Source organism: Mauremys reevesii, linkage group 10 (assembly GCF_016161935.1).
Source record: "Mauremys reevesii isolate NIE-2019 linkage group 10, ASM1616193v1, whole genome shotgun sequence".
Lineage (NCBI taxonomy): Eukaryota > Metazoa > Chordata > Testudines > Geoemydidae > Mauremys > Mauremys reevesii.
The window spans coordinates 241,081-264,395 of record NC_052632.1 but is presented as its reverse complement, the minus strand read 5'-3'; the positions used below and the strand labels follow the sequence as shown (position 1 = coordinate 264,395).

Here is a 23,315-nt window from a genome sequence, read left to right as displayed (position 1 = left end):
AGAGAGAAGCAAGCTGAGTGACCTTGACTGAGGGGAAGAGAAAGTGTGCCTCAGAGGGACTTTACAGACTTCACAGTTCAACTGGTTATGGAAGAGTCATCCACTGCATAAGACAGAGAGCTACACGTCCCCTCACCTTGTATCTCCAACACACTCATCCTGTGGTTTCACATCTTTGCTCTTTCTACCTCCCCATTCTAGACACTTCCAAATAAGTTATTTAAACAGAGCAGTGAGGTATATAAACCATATTGGGGGGAGGGCTAGCTCAGTGGTTTGTGCATTGGCCTGCTAAACCCAGGGTTGTGAATTCAATCCTTGAGGGGGCCACTTAGGGATCTGGGGCAAAAATTGGTCCTGCTAGTGAAGGCAGGGGGCTGGACTCAATGATCTTTCAAGGTCCCTTCCAGTTCAAGGAGATTGGTATATCTCCTATTATTATTATTTATTTTTTTATAGGAGGAAGGAACACATTTTTAAGATTACTATCTAAATGAGTTTTAATTGTTTACTGAAATTTCATTACTCTGAATGTACAAGTCTAACATACAACTAGAGAGGGTTTCACAATGCTATTTTTAGTGTGAACCTAACCTGGAAAGAGTAAAAATGTAGTGGCATAAATTTCAGAGTGGGAGCTATTACTTCTTACAGAAAGTAGTTCTATAGTACAATAATGAGTTACTGAGTAAGTAAAGTTGGGAAAGCTTTTTCCATGGATAATTTTAAAGTCTTGCAGAGAAAAAGCAATTTTGTCCTTTCTGAAGTCTATTTTTTCATAGCAATATTGTCCCATCCTGAGGCAGCTTAGTTAATAGATTTTGCTTTGAAAAATTAGTTTAGCCATAAGTGTTTCTCTATCCTTTCATTTTGGAGGCTTAAGACCTAATTCAGCCCTGGTACAAGCACCACCCACTGACTTCAAATGAGAGGTGAGGGGCTCTGGAGTGCTGAAGTGGGCTGTCTTTCTCATTGGGCAGATCTTTCTGGAAACACAATGGGATGGGGTTGTTTATTGCACATTAGCAAACTGAAGGACTATTTTCTAGTAGGGTAACAAGTTAATAAGCCTCTGGGGTAGGCCTCACATTGTATACACAATAATCAGTGTATTATGGAGTTTAATTACAGGCACATCCAGACCGGTGTGAGAGGTGGGGGCCACTCCCCCCACACCCCGCAGGGGGCTGAGTCCTGACGCCGCTGAGGGCTCAGGGGATGGAGAAGGAGCGCGGCCTCCCCCCGGAAGGGAGAGCTCAGCCCCTCGGCCCGCCCGCACCTGCTGCTGCACGTGGCCCGTGTACTGCTCGATGAACTCGGTGAAGCGAATGTAGTCGGTGCCGAGGCGGCAGAGCCGGTTCAGGACGCTGCTCTCGCTGGGGTGCAGGAACGGCAGCTCCTGGGACACCTGCGGAGAAGCGAAGCCGGGTGAGCGCGGGGTAAGGGGGGGGAGGCGGGGGGGGCCGGTCCGGGTGGTACCTGGAGGCCGCTCCTCTTGCTCCAGGTGAACGCGGCCCCGGGGTACCCGCTCAGCGCCAAGAGCAGCTCGTGAATCATCCTGCGAGTTGGAACCAGCGACCGCCCGGTTCCACGCGCCCAGCGAGCTCCGCAACCCCCTGGGAAGTGTAGTTCCGCTGCTCCCGCAAAGGCCACTGGGAAGTGTAGTTCCGCTCCTCTCACCGACCGAAGGGAAAGGCTGCTCCCGCAAAGGCCACTGGGAAGTGTAGTTCCGCTCCTCTCACCGACCGAAGGGAAAGGCTGCTCCCGCAAAGGCCACTGGGAAGTGTAGTTCCGCTCCTCTCACCGACCGAAGGGAAAGGCTGCTCCCGCAAAGGCCACTGGGAAGTGTAGTTCCAGACCAAGGCTCGTGCGAAACAGCCGTTCAGCTCCCGCTCGCCCTTCGAAGAACCGCGGGCTGTGGGCGATCTCCACAGTGACAGAGCCTGTGTGGGGACTGTCCTGACCGCCGCCATGGCCACCCCGCCGGTGAGAGGATCCTCTGGGGGGAAAGGACTTTATTTTTACTTAGCATGGGAACCAGGGACGGTGCAACCATGTAGGCGACTTGGGCGGTCGCCTAGGGCACTAGGATTTGGGGGGGGGGGGGGCGCCATTTTCTTTGGCAGCAACCGCGGCAGACGGATATTCAGCCGCCCCGGTCGCCGCTGGCATTTAGGCGGAGGGAGCTGGGGCAGGGGAGCGCTGGGAGGGCCGCCTGCAGCAAGTAAGGGGGGGGCGGCATGCAGGGGAACTCCCTGCCCCAGCTCACTCCTGCCCCGCCTCCTCCCCGAGCACGCCGTGGCTGCTTCACTTCTCCTGCCTCCCAGGCTTGCGGCACCTAAGCTGATTGGCGCCGCAAGCCTGGGTGGTGGGAGAAGTGAAGCAGCCACGGCGTGCTCGGGGTGGAGGCGAGGCAGGGGTGAGCTGGGGCGGGGAGTGGGGAGCTGCCGCAAAGGGGGCGCCTCAGGGCGGAGAGGGGGAGCTGCTGCAAGGGGGGCTCCTCAGGGCGGAGGTGGGGAGCTGCCACGGGGGGGCGCCTCAGGGCGGAGAGGGGGAGCTGCCGCAAGGGGGGCTCCTCAGGGCGGAGAGGGGGAGCTGCCGCAAAGGGGGCGCCTCAGGGCGGAGAGGGGGAGCTGCCGCGGGGGGACGCCTCAGGGCGGGGGCGCGGGGGGGGGATGGCGCAAGGTGGAAGTTTCGCCTAGGGCGCTAAACATCCTTGCACCGTCCCTAATGGGAACCGATTTGTTGGAACTCCAGAGAAATCTGCCCTTCCTGCAGTCAGGAAGCTGCAGCTCCAGAGGGGAACCAGTGTGGCCAACTCCTGAGATTTTTTCACAATTCTTGTCATATTTGGGACCGTTCTTAAAGCCCCAGCTGCTGGCATTGAAGATTGTGTGAGTATCTCAGCTTTCATTTAAGAAAAACATTCTAGCCCTCGTGGTTGCAGGAAAAGCTTCAAAATGTGAAGCAGGTGCCCCCAACAGCACAGAAACCAGAAGGCAAATAAAACACACCCCAAATTTATTATTTTTTTTTTAAATCATAGTTTTTAAAATCTCATCATTTTGGGGGGGTTGACTCAAGAGCTTTGAATGGCTGGGTTTGATGATACTGGGAAACTTCTGAGATGGGTGTAACAGCCAAAAAAAAAGGCTTTGGGGGAAGGAACCCCTTCCCAACACCTGTAACTGCAAATCATAGAATATCAGGGTTGGGAGGGACCTCAGGAGGTCATCTAGTCCAGCCCCCTGCTGAAAGCAGGACCAATTCCCAACTAAATCATCCCAGCCAGGGCTTTGTCAAGCCTGACCTTAAAAACCTCTAAGGAAGGAGATTCCACCACCTCCCTAGGTAACCCATTCTAGTGCTTCACCACCCTCGTAGTGAAAAAGGTTTTCCTAATATCCAACCTCCCCCACTGCACCTTGAGACCATTACTCCTTATTCTGTCATCTGCTACCACTGAGAACAGTCTAGATCCATCCTCTTTGGAACCCCCTTTCAGGTAGTTGAAAGCAGCTATCAAATCCCTCCTCATTCTTCTCTTCTGCAGGCTAAACAATCCCAGTTCCCTCAGCCTCTCCTCATAAGTCATGTGTTCCAGCCCCCTAATCATTTTTGTTGCCCTCCCCTGGACTCTTTCCAATTTTTCCACATCTTTCTTATAGTGTGGGGCCCAAAACTGGACACAGTACTCCAGATGAGGCCTCACCAATGCGAAATAGAGGGGAATGATCACGTCCCTCGATCTGCTGGCAATGCCCCTACTTATACAGCCCAAAATGCCGTTAATCTTGGCAACAAGGGCACACTGTCGCCTCATATCCAGCTTCTTGTCCACTGTAACCCCTAGGCCCTTTTCTGCAGAACTGCTGCCTAGCCATTCAGTCCCTAGTCTGTAGCAGTGCATGGGATTCTTCCATCCTAAGTGCAGGACTCTGCACTTGTCCTTGTTGAACCTCATCAGATTTCTTTTGGCCTAATCCTCTAATTTGTCTAGGTCCCTCTGTATCCTATCCTTACCCTCCAGCGTATCTACCACTCCTCCCAGTTTAGTGTCATCTGCAAACTTGCTGAGCGTGCAGTCCACGCCATCCTCCAGATCATTAATGAAGATATTGAACAAAACCGGCCCCAGGACCGAGTCCGGTTGATACCGGCTGCCAACTAGACGTGGAGCCATTGATCACTACCCGTTGAGCCTGACGATCTAGCCAGCTTTCTATACACCTTATAGTCCATTCATCCAACCCATACTTCTTTAACTTGCCGGCAAGAATACTGTAGGAGACCGTATCAAAAGCTTTGCTAAAGTCAAGGAATAACACGTCCACTGCTTTCCCCTCATCCACAGACCCAGTTGTCTCGTCATACAAGGCAATTAGGTTAGTCAGGCATGACTTGCCCTTGGTGAATCCATGCTGGCTGTTCCTGATCACTTTCCTCTCCTCTAAATGCTTCAGAATTGATTCCATGATTTTTCCAGGGACTGAGGTGATGCTGACTGGCCTGTAGTTCCCCAGATCCTCCTTCCCTTTTTTTAAAGATAGGCACTACATTAGCCTTTTTCCAGTCATCTGGGACCTCCCCCGATTGCCATGATTTTTCAAAGATAATGGCCAATGCCTGAGCAATATATACTCCTCCCTGGTCATTTGTCCAATCTTCCACTTCTTGTAAGCTTCTTTTTTGCGTTTAAGATTAGCACGGATTTCATTGTTAAGCCAAGCTGGTCGCCTGCCATATTTACTATTCTTTCTACACATCAGGATAGTTTGTTCTTGTAACCTCAATAAGGATTCCTTAAAATACAGCCAGCTCTCCTAGACTCCTTTGACCCTCATGTTATTCTCCCAGGGGATCCTGCCCATCAGTTCCCTGAGGAAGTCAAAGTCTGATTTTCTGAAGTCCAGGGTCCATATTCTGCTGCTCTCCTTTCTTCCTTGTGTCAGGATCCTGAACTCAACCATCTCATGGTCACTGCCTCCCAGGTTCCCATCCACTTTTGCTTCCCCTACTAATTCTTCTTGGTTTGTGAGCAGCAGGTCAAGAAGAGCTCTGCCCCTAGTTGGTTCCTCCAGCACTTTCACCAGGAAATTATCCCCTACACTTTCCAAAAACTTCCTGGATTGTCTGTGCACCTCTGTATTGCTCTCCCAGCAGATATCAGAGCAATTAAAGTCTCCCATGAGAACCAGGGCCTGCAATCTAGTAACTTCTGTTAGTTGCCGGAAGAAAGCCTCGTCCACCTCATCCCCCTGGTCTGGTGCTCTATAGCAGACTCCCACCACAACATCACCCTTGTTGCTCACACTTCTAAACTTAATCCAGAGACTCTCAGGTTTTTCTGCAGTTTCATACCGGAGCTCTGAGCAGTCATACTGCTCTCTTACATACAATTCAACTCCCCCACCTTTTCTGCCCTGCCTGTCCTTCCTGTAGAGTTTATAGCATCCATGACAGTACTCCAGTCATGTGAGTTATCCCACCAAATCTCTGTTATTCCAATCACATCATAGTTCCTTGACTGTGCCAGGACTTCCAGTTCTCCCTGCTTGTTTCCCAGGCTTCTTGCATTTGTGTATAGCACTTGCTTGTCCCGCTTTCTCAGTCTGAGAGAGGAGTCCTCCCCTCTTGTGTTCTCCTGCTCATGCTTCCTCGTGGTGTGCCATCTGTGAGTATCAGACCTTGGAGATTCCTCATTGCCTGTAAGCATTGGGCTGGTGAGATCCCACAATGGACATGAGTGTCGGGGATCCTACACCCCAAATCAGTACTCCCTATGGTGTATCATGCAGTGAGAATTTACACACACACACGGCCTATGAGTCAATGGGGATTTACACTGAGTGTATCAGAAAGTGGTTCCCACCAGGCGTTACAGGCTGTAGGATTCACCTTGTGCGTTAGGCAGCTGTTGTTGTATTCTTTCTGCTGGGTCATGCTGGTACTTGAGCAGAAGGGTAAAGTGTACTTCCTTAATAAAAATAATTTGCATTTTACAGCACCATTTCATCCTGATTAGTCTGAAATCACTTCTTAATCAATGTATACCATAGATCTAGCAACCTTTAGATGCAACAGTATACAACAGGGGTGGCCAGCCTGTGGCTCCGGAGCCACATGCACCTCTTCAGAAGTTATATGCGGCTCCTTGTATAGGCACTGACTCCAGGGCTGGAGCTAGAGGCACCAACTTTCCAATGTGCTGTGGGGTGCTGACTGCTCAACCCCTGGCTCTGCTATTTATCTACCAGATGCTATTTAACATCCTCTTTAGTTACAAATGAAAAGTACTTCATCATACTCATGTGATATGAGTACATCATCCTGCTTCTTTCCAAATACAGAACAGAAATAATGATGGAACACTTCTGCCTTTTCTGCATCATTATTGACAAGTTTACCATTTTCATCTAACAATGGACCTTATGCCATTAAGATTTTCTTTATTCCTGTCATACTTTAGAAAAATCTTTTGGTTGTCCTTAGCCCTACCAGCCGTGGATTTTTCCCTGTTGTCTTTACCTTCCTTCAATTTTCTGCATTTCATTACTTATAATTTATACTGATTACTATCTGCTTAACCTGTTTTCCATTTGTTATGAATAGGTTTTTTTTTTAAATTTCTAATTGCTGCCTTCACTTCCCCTCTTAATCAGGGTGGGCTTTTAGCCAAATTGTCCTCTGTTGTGATTGTGGAATTGTAGCTCTTTGGCCATCTATTAAGCTCTTCTTAACCCCCAGTTTTCCTTTAAAATTTTCTGTCTAAATTTTTCCTCCCAATCAATTTTGTGTATAATTTTCCTCAGTTTGGGGGGCAGTTAGTCCTTTCGAAGCATCAAGTATATTCATTACTGGTTGGAACTGTCCTCTCCTTGCCCATAATGAATATAATCGGCTCATGATCACTGGTCCCTAGGCAACCACCAACTTCCAGTCCAGTGATTTATTCATCTGTATCCATCATAGTGAAGTCTAAAATAGAGTTATCCCATATTGGATGCAATACCTGTTGTGTTAGAAAATCTATAATTTTTAGAAATGTAAATGTTGTTTTACCACTGGCTGCATGAGACTTCCAGAATGTGTCTCCCAGATTAAAGTCTCCCATCATAATACAGTTTTTCTTTCCACACATTACATACAGGTGCATAAAGAATAACTCATCCAATTCTTTGGTTTGATTTGGTGATCTGTAAGGCTACGATTTTGTCATGGATATTTTTAGTAAAAATCAGGTACAGGTCATGGGCAATAAACAAAAAGTCATGGAAGCCATGACCTGCCTCTGACTTTTACTAAAAACATCCCTGACAAAATGGGGAGGGAGGAGGGTCCTGCACCCTTCTGCAGCAGTTGGGAGCTGCAGGGACCCCATTGACCAGTAGCTGGGAGGGGTCCCCCCACTGCCCTGTGGGGGGGGATCAGGGAGCTGCAGGGGGGCCCCTGCCAGCGCGGAGCAGCTCTGGGGTCCCTCTGCTGCTGCCAGCGGGGAGCTTCAGGGGGCTCTCCCGCAGCCACTGAGCAGCTCTGGGTCCCTCTGGTGTCATCGTCTGAGAGCTGCTGGGGGGCCCTGCCTGCAGTGGGGACCCCTGCCAGTGATGGCAGCTGGGCAGCTTAGGGGTCACTGCCAGTGGCGGTAGCTGGTCACTTGCGGGAGGTCCCCATGGGAGGGTCCTCTGCTGTCCACGGTGCTGGGCTGGGCTGCTGCGGAGTCCCCCTTTGCCAGCAGTAGCTGGTCAGCTGCGGGCCCCCATTATCACGGAGGTCGCTGGAAGTCACAAATTCCGTGACTTCAGCAACCTCCGTGACATAATCTTAGCCTTAGCGATCTGTAACAGACCACCACCAGTGCCTCTCCTGGGTTTTGTTAGCGACTACACTGATCTATAGATTCATAGATTATAAGGCCAGAAGTGACCACTGTGATCATCTAATCTGCCCTCCTGTATAACACAGGCCATAGGATTTTCCTGAATTAATTCCTGTTTGAACTACAGGATATCTTCTAGAAAAGCATCCAATTTTTATTTTAAAATGTACTGTGGTAAATTGTTCCCATGGTTAATCACCCTCACTGTTAAAAACGTGTGCCTTAATTCTAGTGTTGTTGACCTAAGGAAGAGCTCTGTGTAGCTTGAAAGTAATCTGTCTTTCACCAACAGAAGTTGGTCCAATAAAATATATTACCTCATCCACCTTGACTCTGCCTTATTTCTATCTCTATTTTTCTAGGTTCAATCTCCAGCCACTAGGTCTTGTTATACCTTTCTCTGCTAGACTGAAGAGCACTTTATTATCAAATTTCTGTTCCTCATGTAGGTATTTTACAGACTGTGCTCAAGTTACCCATTAACCTTTTCTTTGTTAAACTAAATTGATTTCCTTGACTCTTTCACTATAGGGGTATTTTCCAGTCCTTTAATCATTCTTGTGGCCTTTCTCTGAATCCTCTCCAATTTATCAACATCCTTCTTATGTTGTGTACACCAGAACTGGACACACTATTCCTGTAGCAGTTACACCAGTGTCAAATACAAAGGTAATATAACTTCTCTTCTCCTACTTGATATTCCCATTTATATACCCAAGGATCACATTAGCCCTTTTGGCTACAGCATCACATTGTGAGCTCATGTTCAACTGATTATGCATCATGACCCCCAAAGTTCTTTTAAGTCACAGCTTGCTAGATTAGAGTCCCTCATCCTGTAAGAATAGCTTATGTTCTGATGTATGACTTTACTTTTGGCCATATTAAAACACATATTGTTTGCTTGTGCCCAGTTTACCAAGATATCAAGATCACTCTGTATTGTTGCCCTGGCCTCTTAATTATTTACCACTTCCAATATCTGTCACCAGCAAATTTTATCAGTAATGATTTTCTGTTTTCTTCCCAGTCACTGATAAAAATGTTCTTGGCCCTAAGCTATTTAACCATTCCCAACAGGACTCCATTAGAAACACACACACACACACACAAGTTCATAGATTTATTGGTTCAAAGGCAAGAAGGGACCATTGTGATCACATAACTTCTCCAAAATAATTGCTAGAGCACAGCTTTTTAAAAAAAATCCAATCCTGATTTAACAATTGTCAGAGATAGAGAATCTTCCATGACCCTTGGTAAATTGTTCCAATGCTTAATTACTCTCACCATTAAAAATGTATGCCTTAATTCCAATCTGATGAATAGGGCCCTAGCATGGCACATCATTGTTACATAAAAGCACTCTATCTCTCACACACAATCAATTTTAGACATAATTCTGGAGTCATCACTAGTATTCCATCAGGTTACATACATCGGGGAAGCAAAACATATGTCTTTATGCTGATAAAACTTCCACTGAAGTTGTAATTTTGCCTGAGTAAGGATTGGGATATTTGGCCTTGGCACTTGCTGTTCGTCACTGACATAGATGTCATATTACAATGTTGGATCAATAAAACTGTACTATGTGGAGTTTTATGCCTCTACCAAGTTCATATGTGTGTTCACGTAGTTTATGAATATAGGGCTTTATCCTGCACCATAACTTGTGCACCCAAAGGTGGGATTTAATTATAACCTGAATTTAAATTTCATCTATATTAAATTATAATGATTGTACTGTAAATCAAGATAGCTTCAGCCCTAAAGAGGCTGATGGATTAATGGTTGATCTAAGGCCATCTTGTCCAGTGAAAAGAGACATCTTTACTCTAGAAATCTCAAATATAAATATGAGTTACCCGCAAGCAGAAACAAACACACAATAGCATTCTTCAGTAAAACACATATGGCATTCTCAGTCCTCGCTGATCCCAGATGCAGTGCATGTCAAGAAGAAGACTTCTGATAGCAGAGGGATGTTTAGTTTGGCAGACATAGTCATAACAAGATCAAATGGTTGAAAACAAACTAGAGAAATTCAAACTCGAAATAAGTCACAAACTTTTAACAGTGAGGATAATTAACCTTTGGAACAATTTACCTAGGAACGGGATGGATTCTCAATCACTTGAAGCATTTATAGCAAATTGGATGCTCGTCTAAAACATATGCTTCAGTTCTTCCAGAAGTTATGGGCTTGATGTGGGAAGGACTTGGTGAAATTCTATTCTCTGTGTTATGTAAGAGGTCAGGCTAGATTGTCATAATGTTGTCTTCTAGCTTTAAAATCTGTGAATTTATATTCATTTTCACTTCATATGCTTCCAGTTACAAATTTTCTTGTTTGCAATCTTTTTTCCATTTCAGTACACAGAACTTACCCAAACTAACAAACCAACCCTGTATTAAAAGAATGTTATTGAAGTTGCAAAGTCAAGCACTCCAAAGTTAGGAAATGGCAGAATTAAAGTTACCTGTGGAACCCTAATTCTGCATGGTTGTATATAAGCCTAAGCAATGTAAATATAGGATTTGTTACTGCCCCCCTATTATAACTGGTATGTTGCCATCCTATTACGTTACATGATTACATTGAGTTAATTCTATTAAATATTTGGATTCATCTATGAAAATCTATGAAAAAAATCTTCATTTCCCGTTAACTTATTATGTTTTGATCTTTAATAAGTGTTGTGAAGCCTTACCTCTGTGGTCTTCATTCCTAATCTGAGGACAAATGCAGAGGGAGAAGAAATATTTTACAAAGGAGATAAGTATTTTACATGGATAGATTATTGACTAAACAGAAAAAAACACAACAACAAAGACAAAGCAGTGCGTGTCAAGCACAGTTCAAGAGGATTTGGTTTCTTTTGTTATCTTAGCTCCTGGAGGTGTTGAGGTTTACAAGCATTTCAGCAGAAAAAAGTTGCAAGTGGAGCCTCTGGGGCAGTTGCACAGCTTTCCAGTTCGGGAGGCTTTTCTGACGGCGCATAGCTCCCCCAGGTCGCACTGCAGCAGAGTAAAAAGGCAAGAAAGTTTCTTTAGTGACTCAAGTTTAGTGTTGGTGAAAATGCCCCTTTCGGCTCTTTGGCCTCAGCACAATTCACCCTCCCCAATATCTGTCTTTGTTATCTAGATATTTAGAACTCTTCATATGTGGACGACAGAACCTTTCTCCCCCATGGTTTGATTCTTGTGCTGAAGGACCCCGCTGTGGGGATGAGAAGAGCGTTCAGTGGCCATGCCCCAAAGCCTGCTTTCGGTAATAGGAAGTGAGCTCGTTCGCTGTAAGAAAGCTGCACTCAGGATAGGAACCGCCCTAGGAGTGCCGGCTTCCCTGAATCTAGAAGGAGGGTGCCGAGGGACGCTCTGAGAAGCACTCAAGGGAGCACAGGCTGGCCTGCCCGGGGCTACAGAATACATTGTCTGAAGCAGCCTTACCACTGGCACTTGTCCCAGTTTCTTGCCCCAGGGTGGAATTCGCTTTTTCTGCAGCTTCTCCAGAGCCTCCTGCAAAGCCCCGAGCTGCAAAACACAAGAGGGTTCTGTGGGTTCGGAGCAGGCAGCTGACTTGTGAGGACCCCATCGACCCCTCCCCACCGGCTGCTCCTGCCTCCTACCAAGCTGGTGTTGGTATGGCGGTCAGCCCTGCCCGCCCCCTCGGGCTGGCACTCACCAGCTCCTTCTCGCTGGATGGAGGGAGCTCCTGGAGGTAAAAGCTGCGGAGTGCCCTGGTCTCCAGCCCCCAGTCCCCGGGCGGAAGCAGCAGCAGCCAGCAGCCGGCGGCGAGCAGCAGCCACCTGGGGCTGTCCATGGTGCTGTAGCGGCGTCCAAGCTCGGGTTGTGTCGGCTCCGCTCTGTGACTCCTCTCCGACTCCTCCCCGCAGTGACGCCCCGGAGGGCGCTGTCCTGAGAACCCCGGAGGGAAAGGGTCCCCGGAGGGAAACTCCGGTCACACCGGGCTCAGTCCTAGTGCGAGACCCCCGTCCTGCTATCACCCTCTGCAGTGTGTGGAGTCAGTGGAGTCACATCGGGCAGGACAGGGAAGCGCGATCGCTGCCTCGGTTTTAAACCCGGGCGGCCTGACACCCATTGTATCAATAATGGGGCTCCTCCTGCTTTCCACCAGGTAAGTGCCAGTCGCTGTGAGAGAAACTCCGACTCTGCTACAGGGCTCTTACAAACCCGGGTTTTTCACTGCATTCAGTGTGGCTCGGGGTGGGGGAAGGACGGGACACACAGCAGATGAGGCTAAGGCAGCTCAGACAAATCTGCCTTATTTTCATATTGAGCTCAAATTAACTTCCGATTTTTTATTTTCATTTTCTAAAGGAAACCCAGGGGGTCAGAAACTGACCTGTACAAGCAGTGACAGCCCCTCCCATCAGAGAGAAGGACTCCTCAGGCACCTGTTGGGTTACAGAGAGACCAATATAGTTAATCTGTGCAGGGCAGGATCCTACAAACCATGCAGATTACTCCACAGGTAACACTGGTTTCTTATTCTGCAGTTATTCATAAGCATAGCAGGCAAAGCTAATAACAGGTGAAATTCACCCCTGTGCTGTGAGCCACCCACCAAGGCCTAGGCACTGCTTCAGTTCTACTTCAGTCATATTTTGGGGGCTTATGTGGAACTGAAGTGGTGCCTTGTCCTTGTGGTGGCACTCTGTGCAGGGCTGAGCTTTTGAAGAGAGCTGCTGTTCGGAAACTTATTTGTTAGTGTCTGTGCCTAGATTTTCTATTCTAGAAGAGAGGGTAAGGGAGTGATACTTGAAGGAAAGTATCTCCTTGACTAGGAACTGAAATACTGCCATTACACATTGTTATTGGTTGAAATCATTTACCAGACAACACTGTAACTTCAATACAGTATTTGGTGTCAGCAGTGTGATCTACACAAAAATAGACAGTCCCTGACCTCAACAAGCGTACAGTTGAAAACACAGAGACAGAGAAGATGGACATACAGGGAAATCCAGAAGTGGGAATAACTTTTTTTCATGAATAAATATACACGTATTGTAGGCACTGGGGAAGAAGCCAGTTGTCTTAACAGACATGTTAGTGAGATGCTACCTCTCAGTTTTTCCTCTCTTTATATTCAACACTGATTTTTTTTGTGATGTGTCTGATTTTTCATGGGAACTTGAAGTTGATCTAAGACCTGAATTGACAATTGCAAAGTATTTAAAACTGAGCAGATAACAGAAGGTAATTTCTCTTCCTCATCTGGTTTGGGTCGATCCTCTATCACTAGAATTTTTTCTTATTAATCTGCTTAAACAAACACTGACTATTTAGAATTACAAATACACTGCTGCTTGGTGTGTTGCAGGGTTTCACAATCCTGGCCTACATCCAAGATCCAAGTGTTGTCCAGAATCCCACTGAGTATTACTGTTAAGATTTTTAATGCATAGTGACAGCCCACTGAGTATCAAACATTCAGTTAATTGACACAAATGCAGTGACTCCTTGGGCAGTAAATGTGCAGTTTAGAAAGAATTGCAATTTGGAAGTTAATTTACTATTTTATATGTGGATGAGCTTTTCCCAGGAAGAACAGATTAGTTCTAAACTCAGAATGTGGGGATTATTTGTAAAAACAAAACATTAAGGCCCCCTTCAGTCCCAGGCTGGTATCTTGGACTCTTACTGGACCAACTTTTTGTTTATCAACATTGTCTCTTGACAACAATGATTATTTGCTATATTTTTATTTTTAAAATCTTTTCAACTCTCTTAATTGGAATTAGAGTTTGGAAAAAAGAGTCACTGCAGTGAAAACGTCAGCTCAGGGCACTGCAGTGATTAAAAAAAAAAGGCTAACAGAATGGTAGGAACTATTAGGAAAGGGATAGAAAATAAGACAGAAATTATAATGCCACTATATAAATCCATGGTGTGCCTATACCTTGAATACTGTGTTCATTTCTGGTGGCCCCATCTGAAAAAAGATATAGTGGAACTGGAAAAGATTCAGAGAAGGGCAACAAAAAATGACCCAGGGTATGGAATGGCTTCCATACAAGAAGAGACTAAAAAAATTAGGGCTGTTCAACTTAGAAAGAGACAACTAAGAGGGGATATGATAGAGGTCTATAAAATCATGAACGGTGTGTGTGACAAAGATGTACCAGGCCCCAAGGTCCCCGGTAGAGCCTACTACACCCTGCCCCAAAAAGGGAGCAGTAGAGGTGTGTATTCTGGGCAGCATAGAAAGGAGCTGCAAGGGAGCATCTAATCAGGAAGAGGCTTCAGGGACGCATATAATCTGGGCCTAGCAGGCTCATATAAAAGGGTCTACAGGGCTAGAAAACTTTAGTTGCTGCCTGGAGCTAGAGAAGTAAGGGTGGAGCTTCTGGCTGGCCAAAGAAGATGTAGCACGAAGGAGATCCTGGCTGGTTGCTGGGACTTAAACTGGAAGAACTCTGAGGTAAGCCGAAGGTGAAGGGGCTGCTTTGGAAGTGGTCCAGGAAACAGCAGCAGTGGCTATTCATAGGGTCCCTGGGTTGGGGCTCAGAGTAGTGGGGGGGGGCTCTGGGCCCCCACCACCACCAGCCATAGGCAGAGTGGCCTAACCTCAGAGAAGGGAGTGTAGCAGGCCCAGAGAAAGGGACTGAAGACTCTGACGAGGGTCAGTATTTGTGAACTCTGATACACCCCCAGAAGGAGACCAATGTGAAGAGTGACTCAGCTGGAGAGCTGGGGTCAGAGACTGGCCACCAAAGGCAAAGAGTCTTCAGGGAGGAAGCCCTGGGAGCATGGTGCCATACCGGGGTTGAGAAGCAATTGAAAGCTAGCCCAGGACGGAGCTGTAGACATTAGTAATTGAGGGTCTGGGGATAGAATCATAGGACTGGCAGGGACCTTGAGAGGTCATTAGTCCAGTCCCCTGCACTCATGGTAGGACTAAGTATTATCTAGACCATCCCTGACAGGTGTTTTCTAACCTGTTCTTAAAAATGTCCAGTGATGGAGATTCCTCAACCTCCCTAGGCAATTTATTCCAGTGCTTAACTACCCTGACAGTTAGGAAGTTTTTCCTAATGTCCAGCCTAAACCATCCTTGCTGCAATTTAAGTCCCTTGCTTCTTGCCCTATCCTCAGAGGTTACGGAGAACAATTTTTCTCCCTCCTCCTTGTAACAACCTTTTATGTACTTGAAAACTCTTATCATGTCCCCTCTGTCTTTTCTTCTGACACTAAACAAACCCAGTTTTTTCAATTTTCCCTCATAGGTCATGTTTTCTAGATCTTTAATCATTTTTTGTTTCTCTTCTCTGGACTTTCTCCAGTTTGTTCACATCTTTCTTGAAATGTGGACACAATACTCCAGTTGAGGCCTAATCAGCATGGAATAAAGTGGAAGAATTACTTCTTGTGTCTTACTTATAACACTTCTGCTAATACATCCCAGAATTATGTTTGGTTTTTTTGCAACAGTGTTACACTGTTGACTCATATTTAACTTGTGATCCACTATGACCCCCAGATCCTTTCTGTGGTTCTCCTTCCTAGGCGGTCATTTCCCATTTTGTATGTGTACAACTGATTGTTCCTTCCTAAGTGAAGTACTTTGCATTTGTCCTTATTGAATTTGATCCTATTTACTTCAGACCATTTTTCCAGTTTGTCCAGATCATTTTGAATTTTAATCCTATCCTCCAGAGCTCTTGCAACCCCTCCCAGCTTGGTATCATCAGCAGACTTTATAAGTATACTCTCTATGTAAATCATTGATGAACATACTGAACAGAACCAGTCGTAGAACTGATCCCTGCAGGATTCCACTCGTTATGCCCTTCCAGCTTGACTATGAACCACTGATAACTACTGTCTGAGAATTATCAGAGGGGTAGCCATGTTAATCTGGATCTGTAAAAAGCAACAAAGAGTCCTGTGGCACCTTAAAGACTAACAGATGTATTGGAGCATAAGCTTTCATGGGTAAATACCCACTTCGTCAGACGCATGTAATGGAAATTTCCAGAGGTAGGTATAAATATGCAGGCAAGAATCAGTTTGGAGGCAATGAGGTTAGTTCAGTCAGGGAGGGTGAGGCCCTCTTCTAGCAGTTGAGGTGTGAACACCAAGGGAGGAGAAACTGCTGAGAATTGTTTTTCAACCAATTATGCACCCACCTTATAGTAGCTCCATCTAGGTTGTATTTCCCTAGTTTGCTTATGAGAAGGTCATGCAAGCTATTGGCCACCATATCACTACTAAGCTCATGTCTTGTTAGATATCCTACACTATTCTAACCTCATGTCAGTATTTCCAGTGGAAATATGAACTGCTTAATACAAGTCCATTTATCTTTTACTTCCTTTCTCATTCAGGGATATCTCCCCCTGCCATTTTGTTTGTTTTTTTAATGACTCAGGGCATCCCTGGGTCATTAAAAGACACAGTGTCCGCAACAGAGCATACCTACCTCACAGCCAGTTCCAGGCTTGATGGTGCTCATCAATCAGCTCCAAGTGATCCCCCAGATGATGGTAATGTTACCTGCACACTGTAGGGCACCTCGCCTTTACACTTCTGTGGGCTCAAGGCATAACTGGATTAATTTAGGCCCCGCCCCGCCCTGTCGCAGAAAAACTTAGTTCTCACTTTTTGGTTGGGTGCAGCAAAGTCAGATACTTTATTTATTCTCAAGCAATTGCATGGAGGGAGTGTGCTAGGACACGGGGTTTCCCCCTCCTAGGCAGGTCTCTCAACAGGTAAGCAATTACAGCAAGCATTTGTAACTTTTGTTACATACAATAATAAGCAACAGCTGCATTTTGTTTATACATAGGTCATCCTAATAACTTATTTTTTCTCACTTATTTTGACTCTAGTCCACATTCTATCTTATCTACACAAAGTCGCAACAACTTCTCACACTGTTCTTTCCCATTCGCCTCACACAATCCTCTCTTCTACAAATCTTGCGTTATTAGGGTTACAGCTAGCCTGACCCTTGCTAACAGAGTCTGTCATGGATTAAGATCCCCTACAAATCCCTATCAGTTTTTTCTCTACTTCCATACCCGCCCCCCCTTTTGTACTTCTAGTACAATAAATATTTTCAAACCTCTATTTGCATTAAGCCATGGATTTCAGATTCCATGTCAGATGTTTCAACCTTAGGGGTTTTAATTGGATGTAATGACCATGCATGATTAGCATGGACATGAAAGGTATTACTATTATTACGTCTTTTACAACTACAACAACAACTACATAATCCTAAACTAAATAACAACAATACAAAAATCAACATTCCCATAATAATAATATGATGGGGTTGTTGTATAGTTTTAATCATAAAGCACAATACAGCATACTTAGGACATAAAGTAAATACTCTATAAGCTGTATAAAAGGCATTCTTTTCAACTTAATATATATATTGAAGCATATGAATTTGCCCTTTTACTTCAGAGATTCTTTGAACCTCTGGTAACAATGAAAGCAAATCTTTGAAACCATTCAGATATTAAACTAGTCCAATTAAAGGGTATCTGGAATCTAAGGGCTACTTGTAATATTCTATCAGCAGGTCAGTATATAATGTGATTAAAATGTATATCTTGCAACATGGTGGTTTTAACATACACACAGCTGTCATTAGCTTGAAAAAGTAGGTGTCCTGTCAGGGTAGTTCCTTGTCCCCTACCCTCCCAGCAAAACATTATCATGAACAGTGACAACTTCCCCTGGCTTCAGTTTACGTATACACTGAAGCGGTGGGGGTTCTAACAGCCAAAATGTCCATTGACTCCCTATTCCTATCCAAATGTCGGGTGTTATTCTAGGGGCACTGACTATAAATTGGCTAGGCATACCAGGTAGTCTAATCTCCCAGATGTCACAGTGAATAATCCAGTCCCACATGCATCCTCCCCATGGACCCGGCAGGATTCGGTATGTGGGAGCCCACACACCCCTAACCGGTCCATATGCTTGGGAGGAGCACTGTGAACGTCCACACTTCTACCTAGAAAGTCTCCAAGTGTGTCTCCGTGGCCACAGATCAGATGGTACTCCTGATGTGTCTGTAAGGGCAGTGGGCCAAGCCTGGTGCTCAAGATTATTCCGAATGGCCATCAGCTGGTCATTTAGGAAATCTTGAATTTCTGAACATGCTAGATACTACTGCAATGCCTTCCCAGCCTCAGTGATATTCAATACCATCTCTGTCAGCAACTTCTGGGTCATAGAACTAAGGATGGAAATAACATGTAACTCACCAACTCCAGCCTGTACTTGGGTTAGCTGGGCTCCAGAAATAAGGCCAGTGGCCTTTTCTAGTTGCCCCAATTTCTCATCATGTTCTTGGCTCTTAAAAATATTCCAAATTGTTGCTGCACTATTGGCCCCATCCCATAGGGATCCGGTCCAGTCCCTCTTCTTCCAGAGGAAATAACCCAGGCCCTCTGTTGTGCTAATCTAATGGCAGCCCCCTGTGAGCAATTTGGGTATGTAGAGGTGATCTGGAAACTGGATAAGGGCAATGTAAATTTGACAGTCCCTAGTGTCATATCAATCACAGTCCATCGATATCCTAATACATCTCTCTTTGGTGTAGTACTATACCACATCTGTTATTTAACTAATCTCAGGTACTTTCAAGAGGCATTAACATTAATAGCATAGGAGGGGGTGTATTGTAATAAGGTACAGGTTACATTATTAATTACTGGAATAATTTCTATACAGATAAAATTTCCAGTGGCAGAACAAACTCTTTGGATATTCATTTGATTATTCACCAATTGGGTGACCAAATAACAATAAGAGCCTCTTTCATGTAACACATTGCAAACTCCGGGAATAGCTATCATATCTACTTCACTATGGAACCCATCAATTTCAATTACAGATTCTTGGGGTTCATTTGTAGTGATATCATATACTTCTATTTCCACTCAGTTGTTTGCTTATATGGGATATCCTGAACTTAAAAATTTTTTTCCAAACAATCTTTAAATAAATCACTAAAGTGTGAAGGCCTTGGCCATTGGTTTTATCAAATATATGGCATTGTCTGTATTTGGATGTATTACAGGGGTAATAGTGTAATGGAGGACATGGCAGGGGCAGTGGAAACAAGGTGCCTTTGGTACTTGTCATTTAAAATCCAATTAGGAAGGGCAATACATGCTAAAGGACTTTTCCAAAACACAGGGCGCAGCCTGTAGAATAAACCCCAACATCCAATCAATACCACATTCCCAAGCATGGTTCTCACAAATTTCTACCTGCCAGTGTATAATTCTTTGTTTCTTCATCAGGGTCAGTTCTTAATGTCTTTTGTAGTCAGGAATTCCTGGACTTTGGCAATTTCAGTAGAGCGAGTGTTCCTTCTTCTTTCCTGAAGCAGTCGTGGTTCAGCATCCTACAGGGGAGAGGTTACCAGCACATCACCCTGTAATGGTTTTGCTTCTTCTAGAAAAATCCAAAGGCACAGTAGGTCTGTCAGTGGACAAGGGAGAGGTTACTAGCACTTCGCCTTGTCCTTTTTCCTTGCTGTCCAGAAGGCACAGCAGAGCTAGAAGGAGAAATAGGCTAATCATCAGTAGGAGAATCCTGGTTCCAAGGAGTGGCAGAGCTGCTAGGGTCAGGGCCGGCGCTTCCATTAGGCGACTCTAGGCGGTCGCCTAGGGTGCCAGGATTTGGGGGGCAGCATTCCTGGTCTCTCCCCTTAAACATTCTTACTCACAAGGCTACCTGAGTCCTCCCTCGTGAGGCTTGCCACGTGGGCAAAAATGCATGGCCCTTTGGCGTTTAACTATTCAATTTCCTCTTGTGGCAAACACACTGGTGTTACGGCATATGCTGAGCACAAATGTTTAAATTTTGACAAGTCCCTGAAGGACCGGTACTTGCTTAGCCAGTGCTTCCTTTTCTACCTGGAAGTCCTGTCTTAAGGCCTGCAACTTGCCCTGGGTGTAGGTTTGAGTTGCTGCCTGGTTCATGATCTATGCTCTTAATTGCTCAATTCTAGTTATCAAGTACACATCTCTTCCCTTTTCTCCAACTTCTCTATTGCCCAGTCCTGCTATGACTGGGGTAGATCCACCTGCAACCCTTCCCGGTCAGCCGGAGTGGAGAGAGGAATACTAAACCCCTCTCCAGTTCTCAGACTTACTGCGGCTGAGAGTGAGCACACCTTTAATCATGCAATCCTCAACATATAACACCAACAATACCAAGCAAAGCAAAGCAAACATAAAAATAACAAGGGCAAAACAAATAGATGGTGTGAATTCTGCAGGGCTCCCCCCTTTCTCAATTGCCCACCAAACTGTGACAAATTTATGTTACCAATCTATCCCTCGTGTCAGGTGATCAGGCTGACACTGCAGGATCGTTGGGGAAGATAAAGAAAACACACCATATGACTGAATTTTAAAGCTTCATTAATAAAATAAAAAAACAGGAGTACTTGTGGCACCTTAAAGACTAACAAATTTATTTAAGCATGAGCTTTCGTGAGCTACAGCTCACTTCTTCGGATGCATAGCTGTAGCTCACGAAAGCTCATGCTTAAATAAATTTGTTAGTCTTTAAGGTGCCACAAGTACTCCTGTTTTTTTTTTGCGGATACAGACTAACACGGCTGCTACTCTGAAACCTGTCATTAATAAAATAATAAACCAACAACAGAGAGTGTTGGGAACACTCCCACATCACTCAGGAAAAAAATAACATTAATGCCCCAAACCCTAAGCCACTTTCATACTCACACACGTACGTCCAGACTGGCCACGTCTGTGTATAACGTTCAAAGAAGGGGGAGAGGTGGACGGGAGATTATCCTGTATACAGCTTGTCCAGAATTTCCAACATGCTTCCGCTCTTGGGAGAGCTGTTCTTTTACACTCTGGGATCTCCTGCGGCATCTCTTTCAGAGATTCCAGTCCAGACCGGCTGCCTGCGGCTTCTTCAGCGTCACCAAGCCACACCGGCTCCAGGGTCACAGGCACACGTTGGATCTCACTGGACAGTTAAGCTTTGCAAATGTAATCTCAGTCCTGTAATTTGTATTGCATTTGGTTTGCCTCTGTCTATATTTTTCCACAGCCAGCTGGGGCCGAAAGCTGTTTTTCTTTGTACTTAGCATGGTCTGCGTTGATTCTTGACCTTGAACGCAGAGCAACTTTCTCTTTATCTCTGGGCAAAGCTGAATTTCAAATTAACCTGTTCCTTTCCTCAATAGACAAATTGCTCCCTCTGTGTGTCAGAGGCTTTTTTTATCTTTGGTGATTAAAAGCTCCTCCTTCCCATTTTCCAATCCTACACAGGGAAAACACCCTGTTCGCTAGCGGCTGATAAACTAAGGATCTCATGCTACAGGGCACTCACACAGGAGAGGCACACGGAAAGAAGAAGCGGGAGGGAAGATGGGTTCACACACTCCTAGACCCAGGTAGCTTCCTCGCTGGACGATGCCAGGCCGAGTCAGCCCACCGTGGGTCGGATCTTCTACAGATCCTCTAGATCTTCTACAGTTACCGGGCTTGCTTTAGAATATTTCTGGTCACGAGCTATTGCTTCGCAGAATACTCTGGGCGTCTTCTGGCAACTCTCATTCACATTGTGTACACCCCCCCCCCCAAGGCCTCTATTTCTAAATACCACGCTGCATCTGTACCTTATGTCTGGACTCAATACACTTTCCCTTATGAGGCGGTAACAACCCCTCTTGAGGCGGTAAAAACCCCTCAGCTCCAGTGCATACCTAATGCATTTCCCTTATGCATTAACCTTATTGGGGCAGCCAAACTAACAGTTCCCCAGTACCGCATACAACTACCTTATTGGGGGTGGCAAAACTAAGTCCCCAGTACCACTTCAAACTAACCTTGTTGGGGGCGGTGAAACAGTTTCCCAGCACCGCTCTGCATCTGATCTTGCTGCACAGTCAATAAGTTCAGATGGCCCCACGGACAGTCCTCCTCCGTTTCCCCAATAGAGATTTCAAAAGGTCTCATAACTCTCTTGTGGCGCCATGGGGTTCGAAGGGGAACGATCCGTAGCAGCTGTCTGTGTCTCCATGGGCATTGCCATCCCGGACGAGCCCCCAAATTGTCGGAGAAAAACTTAGTTCTCACTTTTTGGTTGGGTGCAGCAAAGTCAGTACTTTATTTATTCTCAAGCAATTGTATAGAGGGAGGGAGTGCACTAGGACACAGGGTTTCCCCCTCCTAGGCAGGTCTCTCAGCAGGTAAACAAATACAGCAAGCATTTATACCTTTTGTTACATACAATAATAAGCAACAGCTGCATTTTGTTTATACATAGGTCATCCTGACCCTATCAGGAAAGAAAGGGATGAGAGATCTGCACCAAATATGGAACAGGAATTGAGTCAGGCATAGTTAGGTGATAAGAGGACCAGGCAAGGGTTAGAGAAAGAAGTTTTGTTTGAATGAATGCTGGGGTTATTTCTGTAGTTATAAGGATTTTTAAAAAATCCTATATGCTGTAAACTCTATTGAGCAAACTTAGTACAGAGGTAGCTTTGAGACAATGTGCTGGGCTGAGGTGGGTTCCAGCTGAAGGACTGAGGAACTTGAGACTGCAGAGAGAACAGTAGTTTTCATAAAAAACTCTGATGCATATGTCTCAGTGACAGGTTGCCACCCTAGGGGTGCAGTCTGGGAGCTGTGGGAACTGCTGGACCCCTCTAACCACTCAGTTGGGTTGGCCCTGCTTACACTCCTTGGAGACACAGACAGCCTAACCCAGGTCCTGTTATCACCCAACCTGATAGCAGATGGCACCACACACCAAAACCGAGCTACCTGAGAGAGCAGTTTCACCCAAGCCACTCAAATACATGCAGGAGACAGCAGCCAATTTCCCAGCTTTTCAGACTCACCCTGCACCACTGGAGTATAAACCCAAAATTATATCCTCTTGCGCTGCACAGCATAAGCTCATAACATTCGCCCCCTCCCTCAGTGTGGAAAGGAATATGCAACAGCCTTTGCCCCTGCGCTATGATTCCCACACACTGCACTCCAACTCACTGGTTCAGCTACAGCAAAAATAAGTTTATTAACCACAAAATATAGATTTTAAGTGATTATAAGTGATAGCAAACAGATCAAAGCAGATTACCAAGCAAATAAAGAAAAAAAAACACAAACTAAGCTTAATATACTAAATAGATTGGATATGAATAGCAGATTCTCATGCTAAGAGATGATACAAGCAGGCTGCAGATTCTAAAGTGGGAAGTTGCACTTGCTTTACAGCTTGGAATCCCCAGGTGTTTGATTCACAGGGTCCAGCACTTCCCCCAGTTCAGTGTTTGTTCCTCAGGTGTTTCCAGGAGTCTTCGGGGTGTGTGTGTGCGTGTGTGCGTGTAACCTCAGATGTTGGCATGCCCTGCCGTATATACCCTTTGAATCAGGAAACCTTT

At 45.5% G+C, this 23,315-nt stretch overlaps 3 protein-coding genes across 5 annotated transcripts in view; 1 reads left to right on the top strand and 2 right to left on the bottom strand.

The window, feature by feature from the left end:
• The window catches only part of TUBGCP4 (tubulin gamma complex associated protein 4), a 41,633-nt gene extending 39,954 nt beyond the window's left edge, over positions 1-1,679 (bottom strand). Inside the window, exons 1-2 of one of the 2 annotated variants that reach the window (XM_039492771.1) lie at positions 1,480-1,679; positions 1,280-1,408 (exon numbers count right to left, since the gene is read on the bottom strand). In XM_039492771.1, coding sequence (XP_039348705.1) covers positions 1,280-1,408; positions 1,480-1,557 — 207 coding nt within the window. In that variant the 5' untranslated portion in view covers positions 1,558-1,679. The remainder of the gene's footprint in view (positions 1-1,279; positions 1,409-1,479) is intronic. The other variant, XM_039492770.1, reaches the window with a different exon arrangement.
• A 188-nt stretch (positions 1,680-1,867) lies between these two features.
• Positions 1,868-23,315, top strand: part of IQGAP1 (IQ motif containing GTPase activating protein 1) — a 206,228-nt gene continuing 184,780 nt past the window's right edge. The window contains exons 1-2 of one of the 2 annotated variants that reach the window (XM_039492768.1): positions 1,868-1,986; positions 12,221-12,374. The gene's annotated coding sequence lies outside the window, so the exon portion shown is untranslated. Of the gene's footprint in view, positions 1,987-11,875; positions 12,018-12,220; positions 12,375-23,315 lie in introns of those variants that run through there. The other variant, XM_039492767.1, reaches the window with a different exon arrangement.
• LOC120373832 (cocaine- and amphetamine-regulated transcript protein-like) lies at positions 10,790-11,702 on the bottom strand. The gene is made up of 3 exons (XM_039492772.1): positions 11,565-11,702; positions 11,330-11,413; positions 10,790-10,897 (listed from the first exon to the last, which is right to left on the bottom strand). Exons 1-3 carry the CDS (start codon positions 11,700-11,702, stop codon positions 10,790-10,792), a joined length of 330 nt encoding a protein of 109 aa, XP_039348706.1.

What these genes read in the sequence shown, in the direction of transcription:
- LOC120373832 (XM_039492772.1), bottom strand. Translation starts at nt 11,702, where the DNA reads ATGGACAGCCCCAGGTGGCTGCTGCTCGCCGCCGGCTGCTGGCTGCTG. An exon ending in CATCCAGCGAGAAGGAGCTG is followed by an intron (nt 11,414 to 11,564) that starts GTGAGTGCCAGC and finishes TGTGTTTTGCAG; the next exon opens with CTCGGGGCTTTGCAGGAGGC. An exon ending in AACTGGGACAAGTGCCAGTG is followed by an intron (nt 10,898 to 11,329) that starts GTAAGGCTGCTT and finishes ACTCTGCTGCAG; the next exon opens with TGCGACCTGGGGGAGCTATG.